General features: G+C 26.2%; 2 protein-coding genes across 2 annotated transcripts; one reads left to right on the forward strand and one right to left on the reverse strand.

The window, feature by feature from the left end:
• Positions 1 to 2,158: 2,158 nt before the first annotated feature.
• Positions 2,159 to 3,415, reverse strand: LOC132925144 (zinc finger protein 271-like). The gene has a single exon (XM_060989565.1). The coding sequence runs from the start codon at positions 3,413 to 3,415 to the stop codon at positions 2,159 to 2,161; it is 1,257 nt and encodes a 418-aa protein (XP_060845548.1).
• Positions 3,416 to 5,577: 2,162 nt separating this feature from the next.
• On the forward strand, positions 5,578 to 19,788 carry LOC132925145 (chymotrypsin-1-like). Its single transcript, XM_060989567.1, has 6 exons — positions 5,578 to 5,832; positions 5,938 to 6,060; positions 7,082 to 7,275; positions 7,330 to 7,601; positions 7,683 to 7,798; positions 19,726 to 19,788. Exons 1-6 carry the CDS (start codon positions 5,578 to 5,580, stop codon positions 19,786 to 19,788), a joined length of 1,023 nt encoding a protein of 340 aa, XP_060845550.1.
• Positions 19,789 to 19,815: the final 27 nt, after the last annotated feature.

Here is a 19,815-nt window from a genome sequence, read left to right on the forward strand (position 1 = left end):
AATTGTTGCCGCATTGCAGTTTGTAGGTATACTGTGTATATGTGTGTATTACTATACTGTCTATACCAGTGGTTCTCAATCTTTTTAGTACCGCGGCCCAAATTTACCCTGAAAAATCTTTCGCGACCCACATGGTTTGACTTTTCAAAAAGTAGTTATAAAAAACAAAATTTGTATTATATAAATATGTATAAATTTGTAATATATACATATTTAGTATTTTATAGGTTTATAACCAATTTTTTTTTATAAATGTACTTTTAATAATGAGGTGTATGCGAAATATGTGCTTGTTTTCTGTTATCGTTAATAACAGCATTGACATCATAATTCAAAAAATTGTTTACGACCCACTAAAAATTGACTGACGACCCACCAGTGGGCCGCGACCCACACTTTGAGAAACGCTGGTCTATACTATACCGTCTTACTGTTGTAGTATAGTGTACTCACTACAGTAAGTGTAGTGCGTAGAAAAGTGCTTCATACGCGAGTTCATCAGTATTTCTCGGTGACGGGGGTACCTATTAAAAAATTACTTTTTGTATATTTTAAAATATGAGTGAAGATAAATATGGAAAGGATGTTGCGAACAAACAAAGTAACAGTGACTGCATTGTAATATAAATTATAAATATTGAAAGTTTTACCGAATCAGGAAACAAAAAACTAATTACTAATAGCAATAACAATGAGTAATTTTAAATCAATAGTTTTATAATATATTGGATAAAACGCATGTTGTTATTGGATTCTTTTAAGTATGAATTCCTAATTATATATTATACATATTAGTTATTACTATATTAAGCATAATATGTATTGTACTTTTGTAATTATATTTTATAACAAAAATTCTACAATATTCTAGCCCTATAATACTTAAATAGTTAAAGGTATTTTTTTTTTAAATTTATGTGAATAAAGCTAAACTGTAATTTTTTTTAAGGTACTTACTAGCTTATACAATTTATAATAATAATCCTATAGTCTACTAAATATACTAATATACACCATATTGTACCGCCTGTACCACGCCATACACGTACCGAAGCAATCTCGTTGCATTGCTTGTATTGTTAGTTGTTACCACTTAATAGGATGTCAATAAAGTAAAATATTATATTATATTATATTATGTTTACATTTTATTAATTATTTCATTATTTATTAAATTGTACTTGTTTTATTATAATATTATTAACAAAATTCTCTTCGTATAATTCAATTTGGTATTAATTATTAGTTTATCACTAATACACCGTACAAGAGATAAACAACGTCTTAGATGAGTTACTACCACGTAATTTTAACAATATAAAATAGTAAAATACTATAAAATAAACTAAGTTATCTAGACTATCTTCGCTCGGAACCGTTTATCAATGATTTATCATTTAATTATAATTTAAAACATACATTGTAATGTCATTTTTTTTCTATAGAGCTACTACACTGCACATCTATTGTACAGTAGAGCGGTTATCTACTTTGTATTTGTTGTTGTTGTTGTTATTTTGAAAAGTACTGAGAAATATCTACTTTTGATCATCAATAATACATACTATTGAATCAAATTTCATAAATTTATATGTATAAACAGAAATTTAAATTGGAATCTATATTTTTCAATTACAATTTATGTTTTAGTTTTTAATGAATTTGGACTGATCAATTATATCGAAAGAGCAGGATCAATTTAAATTTTGTATTTTTAATTGATGACAGATGCACACTAAAAATAATTAAAAATAATATATAATTCGATAGTAAAAAAACGATGGAAATGAATAAATAGACTAGCTATCAACTTATTCATTGCTAAGGGTACTAAAACTAGTAGAACTTATTAATACCCTTATAATGATAAACACGTTTTTAAATCAGATTTAAGTATCTATTCCTGTAATCAACGGAATACCAAAGCACCCAAATCAGGTTAAAATTGACTTGCACATATATTATATCACTGAATATGTTAAAACCAGAAGAAAACTTTACTAATGTTTACAGCATAGGTACCATCATATTGTTTGTAACGTGTACGAGCAATCGTTGTTTGGAAAACGAATCGTTTGCGTTGAAATTAGTTGAACTCAGTAGTAAAAATATAATAACTGTTTATTGAAATGCTCAAAACATTTTTGTGCGATAATAATCATAAGTACTTCAGCCGGTGCACAGTCAATCCACCATTAGTGGCAAACCTCTTATCACATACGTCGCACGTGTACGGTTTTTCACCCATGTGCGTTCGCTTGTGTACCGTCAATCTGCTGTTGGTGATACACGCATAGCCACACACGTCGCACGAGTACGGTTTTTCACCCGTGTGCATCCGCTTGTGTACAGCCAGTCGGCACCTATAGGCAAACGTCTTGTCGCACACGTCACACGGGTACAGTTTTTTACCCGTGTGCGTCAGTTGGTGTACAGTCAGTCGGTTCCTATAGGCAAAGCTCTTGCCGCACAAGTCGCACGAGAATGGTTTTTCACCGGTGTGCACGTACTGGTGTATCTTCAACCCGTTAGTGGTGGTAAGGTTATGGCCACACACGTCACACAGGTATGGTTTTTCACCGGTGTGCGTCCGCTCATGGATTATTAGATTGGAATTTCGAGAGAACTCCGTACCACATACATCACACGTGTACGGTTTTTCACCGGTGTGCGTCCGCTGATGTACTATTAGATTGGGATTTCGAGAGAACGCCTCACCACATACATCACACGTGTACGGTTTTTCACCCGCGTGCTTTCGCTTGTGTACTTTCAATCTGCTGTTGGTGATACACGCATAGTCACACATGTCGCACGAGTACGGTTTTTCACCCGTGTGCGTCCGCCCATGGTTTATTAGATTGTAATTTCGAGAGAACGCCGCACCACATACATCACACGTGTACGGTTTTTCACCCGTGTGCGTCTGCTTGTGTTCTGCCAGTCGGCTCCTATAGGCAAACGTCTTGTCGCACACGTCACACGGGTACAGTTTTTTGCCCGTGTGCGTCAGTTGGTGTACAGTTAGTCGGTTCCTATAGGCAAAGCTCTTGCCGCACAATTCGCACGGGTATGTTTTTTCGACGGTGTGCCCGTACTGGTGTATCTTCAATCCGTTGGCGGTGGTAAGGGTATGGCCACACACGTCACACAGGTATGGTTTTTCACCGGTGTGCGTCCGCCCATGGCTTATTAGATTGTAATTTCGAGAGAACGCCGCACCACATACATCACACGTGTACGGTTTTTCACCCGTGTGCTTTCGCTTGTGTAACGTCAATCCGCTGTTGGAGGCACACGCATAGCTGCACACGTCACACCGATATAGTTTTCCGCCAGTGTGCGTCTGTCGGCGTGTCGTCGATCGGCCGTTGGCGATACACGTCTGGTCACGCTCATGCGGATTTCCTGCCATCAGTTGACCGTCCTGGGTGGACGTCGTGCCGTATTATACTTAGCTCAGGTACTGTCTCCTGCACTAGAGCACGTTGGCTTATGATGACTGTTAATATTCCGCGGCAATTTCCTAACACGTAACTTAAAGTTTTGTTAAGCTATATAACAATAATCATATAGCACGTTAACCATGTTCGATTTTATAATGTTTATTAAGATATTATAACAAAGTAAGTTATATATTGTGATGCATTTACGGAAAATAGGAAAATTGTCAACACATAATGTTTCAAGCCAGTGTTTTTTTGTATTCCCGTTTGAAGTAATTATATTCTAAAAACAAAATTAAGAAACCGAAGGAAATATAAACTGATCTTATGACAGAGGTGTTACCGTTACATATATCTTATATGGGAGACTCGGGTGCGAACATTTGTTATTGGAGGCTCTTAAAAATACTTTATCATAACAAATAGTTATTTTTATTGGAATGAGTATTGTATTTATAAAAATGATGATATTGTGGCAAAACTCATGGAGCAAGACTGCCAACCGATTCAACACTTAGTGCAAATATATCGTTTCGACACCGTTGCAGAAGGTTTGGAAGAGGCATTCGGGTTTGAACAAATGTATACACTCATAATATTGTTCGGTTGCGACTGCGTCATATACTCTGATACTCATACATGGGTATATTGTGAGATAACGTTAAAGCAATAACTACTTGGTCGCGTGACAGGTGTACAATATTTACCTTTCGTCCGGATAGGTTAGGTGCCTAGAGGTGCCCTAGCGACGCGTGCGGTTTTGCGTCGAGGGGCACGAAGATTTAGCGTCTGTCGCGAGTAACTAAAAATAAATAATCATAAAAACTTATTATGTTCTTTTCGCAGCATAAAAATATTTAAAGTAAGCACTTAAAGTTAAAATGTTGAGAATATTTGTTATGATATTTTGCATGCTATTTTGTAGTTCAAAATGTATAACATTTTGAAATTTTTATGTTTATAGCTTAAAAATTGTATACAAAACACAGATAAATATGTGAATATATACCTATTTAATCAAAAGAAGTCACATCTTAAAATATTATAGCAATACATGGTTTTATCAGTGGCGGAGGCCAACAATTATAAGGAAGGGCCACATAAAAATTAAAAATGAGTATATTATAATGTTTAAGGTTAGGCTAGTGGTAGGGCCATTGGTAGGACCAGGCATTTTTAAGTAGGGTCACGGCCCTACCTTGTCCGTCCCTGGGTCTTAACACCACTTTACTGATCTCGCTGATCTCAACCATCATTATCATTTATACAGTGTATTTTTATCTTGTACCTATACGACTTTTGTGATTTTTATAAACAGTGTGATCACGATTTAAGGTACGACTAAATATCTCAGCTGCATGACTTTGTATTAAAGTGAATATTTTGGAGCGCCTAGGGAGTAGGGGGGTACTTAAATTTATTTTTATTTATTTATGATTTTCAATTTTTTAACACTTTTGGTTTGTACATGCGCAATATAACTCAAAATTTTAAATGTAAACACTACTTTTTCCTACATATTCGGACAGGTTATTTTTTTAAAACGTTTTTTGTATAATAAGTTTTTTCTATTTATAAAACTAACCAAGTTAGAGAATCAACATTTGAGTTTATGCATAAAAATAATTTGTGTTTAACAAAATTTTCAACTATTTTGTTTAACCTAGGACGTTTAACATTAAAAAAATTTAAAAACAAAAGAACTTATTATAAAATATACTGGCGGGAAACAAATCATATTCATATACTCCCCTTTTTACATTGGTTCAAATCGGAATAAATTCTTTATTTAAGGAACCCGTTGGCCGTTATTTATATCATATGTGCCAATATTATGTCATAATTATTGGATATTGATTAAATAATATAGTTTTATAAACATTTAAAAAAAGATTATGTTATGATAATAACATGGTTTATTGTCAATAATAGATATTATCACCAACCAGATTTTATGTATAACGCTTTATAGATTTAGATATATATATATGCATTCGTTATTATTATTACTATTATTATTTTAGTTGTCATGTAAATTATAAAACACTGGTCAAAAGAAAAAAAAATATGAATAATTTCAAAGAGAAAAATGTATTATCGATAACAGCAAACAGCAATCGTTTAAAACACGATGCGAATTGCATTCATTTTATTACTGGTAATTAAAGTGGCAAAATTTGAAGTTAACGTGACCAAGCTCAATATTCATGAAGGCCTTATATACAACGGCCAAAGTTATAATGTAGATGATTATCCGTATGTAATTTCTATTAAAATAAAATATCCTAACCATACTAAGAAGACCTGCTCAGGTTCGCTGATAAAAAAATTGTTCGTATTGACTTCTGCTCATTGTGTTTACGGTATTGACATAGACTATATTAAAGTAAATACCTTATAATAGCTACATAAATAAACCACATGATATTATATAATCTACGAAGCTCATTTTATAAGTTCATTTTTATTAATATCACAATGTTTAATACAGGTATATCAAGGTACATGGTTAAAAAATAATATTTCCCGAAATTTAGTTGAAATGTACATACACGAAGATTATGACCCTGAAAATAAACATTTATTTATAAAAGGAGATATTAGTGTATTAAAAGTAAGCATTAATTAATGTATGTCAGATTATGTAACAAGAGGTCACTCATGTAGTATAAACTAACTAAAAAAGCCTAATTTGAATTACTTAATTTATTTTATATTCTGAAAACGAAATACTAATTTGACAGTTACAAAGGGGGTTTATATTTTTTGTGGCATTAGGTAGTAGACATTTTCCGACCCTAACAAAGGAAATAAGTGGTATTATATAAACAATTAAAAAACAGCTTTAAAACTTATTGTTGCAGTTTATAGTTGTTTTTTACTTTTTTACACCGAAATTATTATATTAAGTTAAATTTAACAAGATAATACTTACATGGTTAGATTATTCCATTAATAATATTTGATTAGGTAATGAATGTTATTTATGGTACGAAAATATATAAATTCTTATAAAACATCCTAAATAAATGTATTGAAGTATTATTAGATTATTATTTAGGATCTAGGATTTTTGATATTTTAATTCAGAAGCAAATTATAAACGTTTAAAAAAAGTGAATTGTACTGTATATTTTTTAATATTAATAATTATTGTATATTTTTATAATAACTAATAAGATACTATATTTTATAAAGATTCAGTAGAGTGACAATTTTTTAAATGACAATTGTTGTATATATTTGTTCAAACAAAAATAGTGTTATATAATTAGTGTGTTAACCAACAATGTTAGTATAGGAACTCAAAAATATTGTGGAAAAAATTGTGGTCAGCTTCTAACACCTGCTCCTGGGTCCACCTACGCATTTAGCAATCTTAGATCAATTGCATATTTCACCACCACTCTCATCGGAGAAACGTCTATTGAGAATCACTATTCTAAAAAGAGATTCATTTAATTACTTTTGTATTCTTCATATTTATTTAATTATAAAATAAAAAATATTTTAATTTAATTTTTCATATTATATTTTATTTATAATATACTACATAATATTGCTCTATAAAAAAATATGTTTTTTATATGTAGGCGTGTTATAATATATATTATTGTTATTATATTTATATTTAGATTAATGAACCGTTTCCAAAAATAAAGAAATATATAAAAATAGGTGGAACTCCTCGTGATTTTACTGATGAAAAAATCCTCAATTGTACAGTTATTGGATTTGGTTTAATTAATGAAGGTACTATGGGCTCAAAAGGATTTATGAGTAATGTTTTTGTCAAACATGGTAGAAAAGCATGTCGAGGATCTAAAAGGTAATAAACACAAATCATTCAGTCAAGATTTAAATAATTCACATGTTGAAATAGTAATCCTATAAAAAACACATGGCCACAATATTTGTGTACGATACCAGGCGAGAATACGACTTGTGATGGAGACAACGGTGGTCCGATGATTTGCAATGGTTTGCTATATGGAATATGTAGTTTTGCAATAAATTATAAAGGTGATATAGAAAATATATGTGGCAGTGAAAATCTTCAGACTGTCCATGTGTTCCTCCACTATTATAGAAAATGGATACATAATATTATAAGATCGGATACACCATACACTCAATACACACCGACTACAGTTAGTACATCGGACACAACGGTTATAACGGATATTACGGACACTACGGACTCTACGGACACTACGGATTTACCGGACACGACAGAAACTCCAAAGACTACTACCAAAAAACCAAAAAAAAAAAACAAAAAAAATTCTGGGAAATCGATTACATCATACCAAAATATACTGTATACGATTTCAGCATTGTTATTTTATTACGTATTGTCCTTTAATTGAAATTAAAAACTAATTTAAAAAATATTTTTTTTTATGGATAATCGAATTATATTACATATTATTAAGTATATATAATAATCGAATGTCTATTAATATTTTTAGATGTAATACTAAATACCATTTTTTTTTTATTCTGATCAAATAAAAAAGTAATTTAATATTATCATCTTATTAATATTGTAACTTGTAAGGATCAATAATGAATAATATTAGTAAGTTTAGCAATGGTTTCAGGTAATATTTTAATATTTTATATTTTTATACATTACATTTGTCATTGCATTATATACTGAACATTTTAACAGGATTGTTAGATTTAGTTCTCTTTTAAAAAAACTGAACAAATTGTGAAACAGATATTAGAACTTGTAATTAAGACTTAAATTTTATAGTATTTGCTATTATAAAATTCATAAATAGCTATAGAATGTTAGTACTAAATAAAATATAATATTAGTTATTTTTTTTAAAATACACCAAATATTGGCTTAATATATACAATCTAGAATTAATAACTGATTAATATATACATATTTATTATTTAACACCACTTTTCGTGTAAATTAAAATATAATAATTAGGTAATAGTAAATATTTTTATTATTGTGTATGTTATATATTTTTTAAGTTAATTAACTTATTAATAATTTAAATAAAAATGTATTGTACCAAATAAGTAATACTCTAATAATCTATAAATAAATATTCATAATTAATAAAAAAAAAAAAAAATTGTTACCAATTTCTATAGGTCTTTATTTTTAGGTCTCTTCTTAATACTATAAAGTCTTAGTCTAGCACTCTAGCTCAAACATTAGCTGTAAGAACCTTACTATAATTTTTATTGCATTATTATAAGTTATTCTTCAAACCATTCTAACAAATATTTTTTTTAACTTTAGTAACATAAAAGTCATATGATTATTTGAATGTTTCTAAAATAATATTAGGTAACTTGTTAAAACTAATTTTCCATTTGCAAACATCAAAAACACTGCTCAAAGTTATTAACATATTATTAACAAGCAGTAGTATAACTAAATAAACGCCTAGCCATGATTTTTCTATAGTAGAGTTTTTTGAATACATAAATATTGCTAGTGTATACATAAAAAAAAAACAATGGTATTGAGTTTTTATAATAAAAATCTATCAATATAATGGGTTTTAATAATTTAAAAACTACTCGTTTTGATTTAGGTACATAAATATGTTTAATAAAATAATTTGATTTTTTTTGTTAGAAAAGTGTTTATAATGTTTAACTTTTTAATTAGTTAATGCTCACATTTACTTGAATTAATATGATACTCTTAAAAAATAAAAACCACTCTATTTATAAATGGTTTTTTTTATATATTATGTAGGTAACCTATGTACGAGTATACTATTTAGTTACATTTTATTTATAAGATTTAGCGCTCTGCTTTAAATATAATGGTTTTTTAATGTGTGGTTTATTTTTGTCTAACACCAACTTTTGAAGCATTAAAATAATTAAACTTTCTTAAACTTTATTTTTTATTCTTTTCGATTTATATTAATAAAATGTTTTTTTTTAAACAAAAAACTTGAACAATAAACATAAGATTCCTCTACATATTTTGTACTTACAAAAAATAAAAAATATAAAACACATAGTCATAGGTTTTTTTTATAATTATTTGAAATTAAATTGTTGGTGTGTTATCGGGTATTTATACGAAGAATTACGATTTTTCATTAGGTACCTTAATGATTATATTGATCATAGCATTATAACTTAAATTTTCTTACATAATATCTATCATTTAAAAATATTTAAATTGATTTTGAACTACATTTATATAAATCATGTAATATTCTGCGGTAATGTATACTATCAGTATTAAAGTATTAATTGACGTTTAAATAAACAATAATAATATTTACATATTTTAATATTATACTAATTATTATAACATAATACTATTATGTTGTACATATTTTTCATTATTTTCATATAAAATGTTTTTGCAAAAAATGGTTATATCTATCTACCAGTCGTAATAGAAAAATAAATTACCTATTAAAAAAATAAAAAATGTCTTTGGATGTAGTCTAACACAGTGGTCACAGAGTCTTCACTCAGAACAATTTTTGGTAGGTATGCATTAATTATCATTATAATAACTTACTCAATGACGATGTAAGTTCACTAAAAACAGTAAAAACCTACTATAGTGCTATACCGACATTTTTAATGTTTTGATGAACTTTATTTTATTAGTGGATCAATCAATTTTGACAAACAAATTAATTCTAACAATGATGTATTTTACTATTTAAATTACCTAAATTTGATTAGACCTTTAAATATGTTATCATTGGTATAAATTTAATTATTTAAGGTTATTTTTTTAAGTGTGGTGGGTTAAAAATCTATTTTAATTATTTATTGTTATAAAACTTTGAATAACTATAAAATTCAATGTAATATAAAATATATATTATATACGATCGTATACGTAAAAATATATATTATTAATGCAATTATGCTAATATTATGGTATTTCATGACTATGCAGATAAATCGCATGGTTCGCATTTTTTAATTTTTAGATTCTTAGTGACACGACAAATACATTGATTTTAAATTGATGTGTTAATGTGTGTCGTGTGTGTGTTTTTTATTCTTGTGTCTGAAGACTATTTTTATAATAGAAAAAAATAAAAAAGGCTTTCATCTTCAATATATTTTCTGATAAGAAAGTTAATTTAGTTGGTATTTTGGGTAGTCAAGAGAAAAGAAATTCGTAGTACTTTTTAGCAATTAGAGAAAAAACAGAAATGTTTACACAAAATAAGTTTTTAACAAATCGACTTTTTATATTGCTATATATAACACAGAAACTAATACTAGTTACCTACTTTAAAATTTTCACAAACAGTTTATATTTATGTTTTCCATACATTGTGTTTGATTTTTTCTTTCTTTAAATGTTTCTTATTTCTATGTCGATTAACGAATGTATACTATGTACTAACCAATAAACTTAAAAATTGAATACAAGGTTCCTCAACATAACAAATGTGTATTTCGTTGCTGTGCGTTCAAGTTTGTGTCTAGTGTCTATATCGATGTTAAAATTATTCCTTATAATTATTGAATAGGCATTACACACATACAAATACTCCTTTTTATAGATATTAAAATATAACCACAAATAATTGTACATCATTTGTGTTTAATGACAAAAACTTCATAAATAAATATTTTTATCCAGGTTATATGTTACTTAAAACACTAAAATTCAATGTCTAAAGTTGGTCTTAATAGATAGGTACATTATACAATTACCACTTTATTTCTCACGCCTGGCACTTTATACTTCAAGTATTTAATGTGGTAGATGCATTTCGATACATTAAATTATAAAAATTATCATGTTCAGCAAAAATATGTACATTTTTAGGCTTTTAGCACTTAGTACTTGCGAACAGAGGAGTACGATAAATTACCAATGGTTGTCCGGGTGGTGAAATAGTTCTAAAATTAAATTCATTACAATTCAAACAGATAGCGCCACGGTGATATTTTATTGCTGTTTTCAAGAGGCAGCTGAGTTTGGTCGATCGTATATTATATTATGTTCTATAGCTAAATCTAAATATCTTCTTGTTATCTAAAAATGATGCTGCAAATCTGTATCAAAATTGCTTGGATGGATACAAGAGAATAAAAAAATTAAATAAATAAATGAATAAATAAGCACCACACTATACTGTACGATGATTTTATATGCTAAAAAATTATAGTGTAGGTATGTAATATAGTTTCTAGAGTCTGGTAGCGGTAGGTAAGTGGTAAGTATCAAGAAATCGTAAGATTATTATTGTGTTTTGATAAATATTGAGAACGTGATCTTATTAAATATAGCGTTAAACAAATTAAAGAACGCTATACCGATCAGGGACGGTTTTAGTTCTTGGGGGGGGGGGGGGGATATTTTTATTTTTTTTACATTAAATTTATACAAATTAGGTACACATAATCAAACAATGAAAATATTTGACAAAATAAAGAGCAAGATGTCTTGGCCTCTATGCTCCCCTAAAAGCCGCCCCTGATACCAATACTACTAATATAACTATTTATAAAAATGCGAGATAGATACTTGATTTTTGAATATTTTAATTTTTTTTCTTTAAATTTCCAATAAATTAACTTGTCAATTATTAAAAATAAGTTTCAAAATGATTTCAACACTTTAAAATTTAAATGGTGTTAAAAAATCATTAATTCAAAATTATTTATAATTACTTAGTGTTTAATTTTATTCTTCAATTTATTTTATAAGGACGAGTACTCATGTGTTTGTTTAAAAATTATGTGAAATATAATTATATTACTTTAAAATATAAATTTACTTAAAAAGTAATCATCTGTTTTTGATAATTGATTTTCTAAATTTTCTAAATTTTATTATTAGTTTGCTTCCAATACAATCATAACATTTGTGACATATTTTATTCGTTATTTCCGAACACAATATAATATTAAAAGTTAGGTATAATGACACATTGTTGAAATCATAATTCCAAAAGTCTATACCGACTATACCTATCGTGGTGCATTGTGTATTTGTGTGTATATTGTTATAAATAATTAATAAGTATATTAATATCGGAATATTTTAGTTATATCACTTATATCTTATATCTCTAAAGATTAATAAGTAATGACAATTGATTTTGATAAAATGTAGGTGTAATATACAATGATTCACTAAGAATATCCAATCCATTTGGTCCTTGATTTTTTTGAATGAATTAATTATAAAAATTATAATTTTAGGAATAGTTTTAAAATATATATAATATATATACCAGCATTTTAGATGCGTAGAATTCGTATACCATTTAAGGAGTATAACGTGGTTATGTTATGTTATCATGTTTTCTATAAAATATAGTTCAATGGTTATACACTTATACCAACTTAGTTATTTTCAAATTAGTATTACCTTTTTTTTAAAATTATTTAAAAAAATAAAAATCATAAAATATGAACTAACATGAACAAATTGGTAATTTATTCTGTGTAATAATAATACCTACTATCTATTATAACTATACTTGAATATTGTGTTTTATAATATGTTTATTTTGAAAAATATCTTTACTCTTCTTATTTTTTTAATAAGTACTATTTGACATTGGTCATTAGTAAATATTATATTAATATAAAGTTCAAACTATATGTTAAAAGGTCGTCAATATTACTCGACAAAATTAAGTAAGTAGGTACTTCACAAGTTTAATATTAGTTACCTAAAAATATTACAAAATATTTAATATTATAATAATTTACCTATATAATCAAAACATATTATATTATTCAACATTACACTTAGTGAATGATAATTTTTATATACTTATATTATAAGCTAGTGTTTCTTAAAATTTTTGAAATCATGGAACACTAAACAATAGTATTTTTTTATGTGGAACCCTAGTGAAAATTATCTTCAAAAAAGGGGAGGGTACACAAAACATGACAGTAAACGGCAACATTAACAATGTAATATTAAAATATAGTAGTATTATTATAAATGTGCACGTTTAATACGATTTGTCCCCAATTGTTCTGTAGTTAGATTTGTTCAAAATAATTTTTAAATATTTTGAAAAAAGCATTTGAGTTTTACGGAACCCTGGGTTCCACGGAACACAGTTTAAGAAACACTGTGTTAGCTAACCTATATAATTAAGTATTTTTCATTTTTATTTGTAATTTTAAAGTCTTGATTATATGCTACTAAATATTAATATTAGTACACCACATCTATGGAAAGTACATTAAAAATAATTATGTAAATAAATAAGTATAAAATAATATTACGACATGAAAACAATTCAAAACATTAATTTAGACTTTTGAGCAATTTCTTATTCGAATCTTGGATACCAATGAATTATCAGTGGCGGTTTTACGACTTAGGCTGGGATATTATATTCGCTCGGAACGCTCGGGTTTTTAGTCTTTGACTAAGTAGCTGTTACGATTTTTATAATATATGTTGGTTATATACCTACCTACATACACCTGGTTATTTCAGTATTTAGTATATTTACATTTTTGTTACGGCTATTTAAGTATTCATATTTTCTCCGAAATGACGACGTTTACGATATATATTATTGGAATTTGCTGATAACAACAGCGTTCGGCCATTCGAACTTCGAAGAACTTTTATTAGAAGTGATAAATTGACAAGTGACAATATTATTGATACACTATTCAATATTCAGCCGTCGCGCCAGTCGGACGTGTAAATTGTCGTCTTGTACGATTTTGTTAGTTACCTACCAGTTACGAATTTATTAACAATTAATATTCTTTTGATTTAAGATTATCCGCATTCAAACAATTTGAATCAATCTTGAAAAATATTTAAAATTCAGGTTAGTCAAATGTATAACAAATATTTAAAGTTATTTTACTTTTTGATTTACAAAGTGTTTATCCATATTATTTTACATGATCCTTGATCCTAATAATATTATATGTAGTCAATTTAAAGTTTTATCTAAGTACATGATTATTTATCGTAAATGTAATTTTTAATATTTCTTAATATTTCTTATTTTAAAATTAGGTACCTACAGGCTACAACATTCTTTGAAATTTGAATATTCAATGTATCATGTATGTCAGTTATTATAATATGGTTTCTTTTCGTACAATTTACTCTTACGCGTTAGGTACTGGTCTATGATGTGTAATTCACACAGATTCAAAATTAACGACTGATGAAGTTTTGGACGAATAATTTATAACAAAAAACAAAATGTGGATTTTGTCTTGTAACTTTAAACAATTTTAAAATGCTATGTTATTTTTTTCGCTTATGTAAGAATTAAATTTTAAGTGGTAAATTATTAATGGGTTAAACCTTTTATTGTCTTACTAAATATTATAAGAAAATATTAGATATTAATTCAAAAACCACCACTGAATTGAATTACACGTTATTTTAAATAATCGAATGTTAAACAGTAGCCCATTATAGAACTTAAAATATTTTTTGAAATAACTAAACGAATATTCTATTTGTGTATATTTACAATACAAAGTGCTCAAAATATTATTGTAAATTGTAATAATATAATATTATTAATATTATGCACGAATCCCCAAAATATTTACGAACTAGTGAAATACGGTAAGTGTAAAACACATATATAAAATAAAATAATTAACGTCATTTTTATAAGAACGATTTAATTCTGTTCATAGTTTATAAATAAAATTAATTTTTTTTCAATAAATTTAAATATATGTATGCCTATTAAATATTGATAAATAAAAAATTAAATAATGGAAAAAATTAAATATTTTTTTATAATCCGTTTTACATTAAAAAATAATAGATATATTATCCTTTTTACGGCTTTAAGAACGAAATAAAACCACGTGAGATTTATAAATCTAAAAAATATGATTATGTATGAATAAGGGCATAAGGCACTTAATAATATTATGTTATTGCGTTTTAAACGTATTATTAATTATTATCAAACAAGTATCATGTATTATGTATATATATATATTTTTATTTATTGAAGTAATCTAAAATCTATACATTTTGTTTCTACATTAAATAGGTTTGATAGTTGACAAATAATAAACGATAACATGCAATCATAAGATTAGGGAGGATACCCAGTGGTATGTATATATTTAGAAGCTAAGTTAGATGCCGAATTTTTGATCTATTAGATATCAATCATAGGAACACAAATAATATAATATAATAACGAATTAACAATTATTAAAATGTTGTAATTCGTTATTAATATTTTTGAATAGTACGAGATTATTTAAAAACGAGAACGAATTAATTTAATCATCAGTTTATGAGCTCGGTACATATTATTTTGTAAAATGAACGCAACTGCAACAACAAAATATAGGTGCATATAGGTCCTGCATATTGATCGAAGATCTGTTTGGAATTATTATTGTTGTGGTGATAACTAATAGTTATATATTAAACACAATAATGTACAAATACCTAATAATTTTGGGTTCATAATATGTAAAAAAAAGACACGTATTGAATTAGTCTTTATCATTAAGTATATTTTATGATATTGCTATTAAAGCAATTTATTTTATTATTAGTAATACGATAGGTCGAATTAATTGTTGACAAAAACATTATACACGAAAATGTCATTTTGTGTGTAAAATATAATAATATACTTTAAAAGGTTAAATTACCCATGAATAATACTTTTAAATTGGAACAAAATAAAGAAAATCGTTATTCTTCGTTTAAATATTTAATTTCGTATAAATTTTCATTGTGTTTAACGCAGTAATTTTTAAACTGGGTGGGCGGTGTAAGGTTTTGTTCAAAAAACTAAATAATGACTAAAAAAAAAAAAAGGTAAAAAAGAATGAAAACCACTGGTTTAACTATTTGATAGGTCCCTTCTATAACATTTTAACAAAATTGGATATTTAAACGAGAATAACGATTTTAGTTATTTTGTTGTTATTTAGAAATATTATTCACGGGGGTCGGGGACTTGAAACTTTAACGTATTTCATTATATTTTACAATACATAATGCAAATTTTAAAATATTTAGATTAATTCTATTAATCCCATTAATTTATACTATTATTGACACTGTTCTACGGTAAGTATCTAATACTTATTGACTAAAAATTTAATAATAATATAATAATGTTTTCGACAATTATTAATTAAACCCACCGTGTATTATTTATTTCAGCAAAATAAATTACTAGAATAGGTAGTAATATGAATGTATAGTGAAATTAATAATTATATACATAATACTTACTATAATAATGCTGACAGTCCGTCTCCGCTTGGAAGCATTTTTTTGTATGCAATGATTTATCATTACATTCAATTTAACATATCCATTACACTACTACATTGACCTACTCAATAACAAGGTGTACCTACTTGAAACCTGCTGTGTAATAGAGTGTTTCCTACTTGTAGATTTATTTTTATTCTTTACCGAGTACTATTATTTTAATTTTTAGATATTTTAAGTTGGTTATTTATTTTAATAAAATATAATAAATATATTTTATTAAAAAGGGTTAACAAGCATAAATTTATTTTCCAATTACAAAACACAACATTTTGTTAAAAAGGACCTATGTATGTATATAATTTACCACATTTGTCTATTTCTAGAAAACATTTTTCACATAGAAAGTATTTTTTTAATCTAGTTTTATTTAAATATTGTACAACATTGTGATTTTATAAAATCATGCATTGTAAATTTTTCATTAAAAAATAATAGAATCCCTCTTATAAAATAAATATATAAATTTGAACAAAATTATATTTAGAAGATGTAATTTTATAAATTATAATGTTATGAAATTATATTTTTCAGTTATTTCTTTATTTTAATAATTAACGCTCCTTGTAAATTTTATTACCGCCATTGACTTTATTACTTCTCTCTAAACAAGTTTCAGGCTATGTGTCTCATGATGGATTTCACTACCTAATTTAAGGATGTTACACTGTTACTTATTTTCCTTATCAATAACATTTTATATTTAATATTATTGAAGTATATTATGGTCTTGGAAAATTATTAGAGTTTTATGCATTGCGCTGTACTGTAAAACATGTTTTGGTCTATCAGAACATGCAATAAACATATTTTCTGTTTTGTATTTCTTAAAAACAAAAAGATTTAATTAATATTATTATACATAACAAATTGGTGTAAATATTTTAATAACTTGTAGTGTTACTACTGCTTTCCATCGTGTATTTAAATAGTTATATAAGTTTGAAACTTAAGTTGTGTAGATGGATTATATTGTAACAAACACTGTAACTTGTGAGACACTCGCTGAATTTGAGGGTAAATATGTAAAAATAAATATATAAATGTTTTCATTTATTGAACTAAAGCAGTATAATATTATTACCATAGTTTAAAATTCTGTTACCACAGTCATATACATTTTCATATTTTATATTGTAGATAGAGCTGGGCCTTAAATAAGAGATATGCATATAACTTAGATATATAACTGAGATATTAATATTATGTAAAATCATTAATCAAGTTACATTTTTACAAAGCAATTTGCATCTTACATTTATATACTTTTTTGAGGTGTAATTCATAATGAATAGATACAAAAACACTAATGCATTAAAAAAAAAAAAAATTAACAATACAATTAGATTGCACAATTTAATAAAACATCGTATTTGTCTCACAATAATTGGGGTATATTTACACTTATTATAAGTGTTATAACTTATAATATTTAAAATATATAATCAACAAGCACACATTAAGATGAATATTGTTAAACATTCGCCGTCTAATCATCAGCTAGTGTGTAGTTTTTCGATCAACAGAATATAGCAAATTTGTATACTTTAAGGAAAAAAAAAAATAACTTTCTTGTATTCTTATTTTAAGAATCAACAACAAGTCAACAACTCTAGGTAAATATAAAGAATAAAAGTTAATTTAAAATAAATGCAATGTTTAAATTATAAAAACAAATCTTTGCGGTTTGTTCATATAAATATTCTGTAAATAATAATTTGTCTGTAAAATATTGAAATATCTAAGATATATAGAATATAAATCCATTTATTCTTCTGCACTATGCCAAATTTATCAGATAATAATAACTTTAAAAAACATGTATTCGTAAAATGAAATTCTGTTATAATAAATCTAATCAAATTTTATATTTATATTTATTAATATTTTATAATTTATTTCAAAAACTTATTTTACCTGTTTTATATATGTGTTCTATAATTTTTATTTTTAAATACATTTTTGTTTTAAATAATAAAACAATTATAATTATTTAATAAAATAATTTTTTTTTTTTTAGATTTATTTTTAGGTTAGTAACCTGTAAAATATATTTTGATATATTACTTTAAAGTAAATTATAACTTGTATCTACAGGTTACAATTTATTGAGTATTGAGTAATTTAGCCCTGATTGTAGTTTGTCTACGTGTCTGCGTCATGTCAATCTAGAAATGTTTTTATTTACTATTTTATAACGTTTTCCATACTATGTTGTTTACGCGAATATACCACGGATAGCAGCACAAAACACCCGTGTAATTAGACACACGAACAAATTATTCAGGGGAAACCATAGGATTTTTAAAAAAATCAATTTTTTTTCTTTAATTTCATATTGCTTTCGACATTTGTGGTTGTTAAAAACATACTCAGATTTTATAATAATGATGATGATGATTTGGTGTTTAAAAATGAAAATAAAAGTACCTTTATAAATGCACAGTTCATTAATAATTTATTTAATTTTTTAATTTTATTACTAATTTATAAGTATTTAAAAATCTTTTTTAAGTAAAAAGTAAAAATTATTTATGTACATTTTAACATTAAACCAAACCTGTAAATAATGTAAATACTTAATTTAAACAGTGTTGGTAGTTGATACCAATGACCATTGTAGCGAGGGCCTTGACTAGGATCATATTTTTTTTTAAATACAATTATAATAACGTATCGTTTTCATAATTATTACGTTAACTATTTATTTCATACTACCCATTCTTCTTCAATAATGATATATATTTGTCTCCACTGTTTATTTTATACATACACAAACATAAAAAATAAATATAATAATAATAATAATAATAATAATAATAAATCTTGACCATTTTCCTCTAATAAAGAATTAAGAATATTTTGTTTGTCATATTTAATTTAATAAAAAATAAAATAAATAACAAAGTAATGTCTTTTTGCTGTCATATTATATTCAATATAAATAATATCCCTTTATAATTATACAGTATATATAATTACAACATTGTTAATATTGGTAATTTTTTATTAAATTAATTTCAATAGTTGGAGGAAAATGGACATCATTTTAATTCAAAAACAATGTTTGTAACTAATGGAACTAAATGATAATTGACATATTTTTTTGTAGAGGAA

The sequence above is a fragment of the Rhopalosiphum padi genome, chromosome 3, assembly GCF_020882245.1.
Source record: "Rhopalosiphum padi isolate XX-2018 chromosome 3, ASM2088224v1, whole genome shotgun sequence".
Taxonomy (NCBI): domain Eukaryota; kingdom Metazoa; phylum Arthropoda; class Insecta; order Hemiptera; family Aphididae; genus Rhopalosiphum; species Rhopalosiphum padi.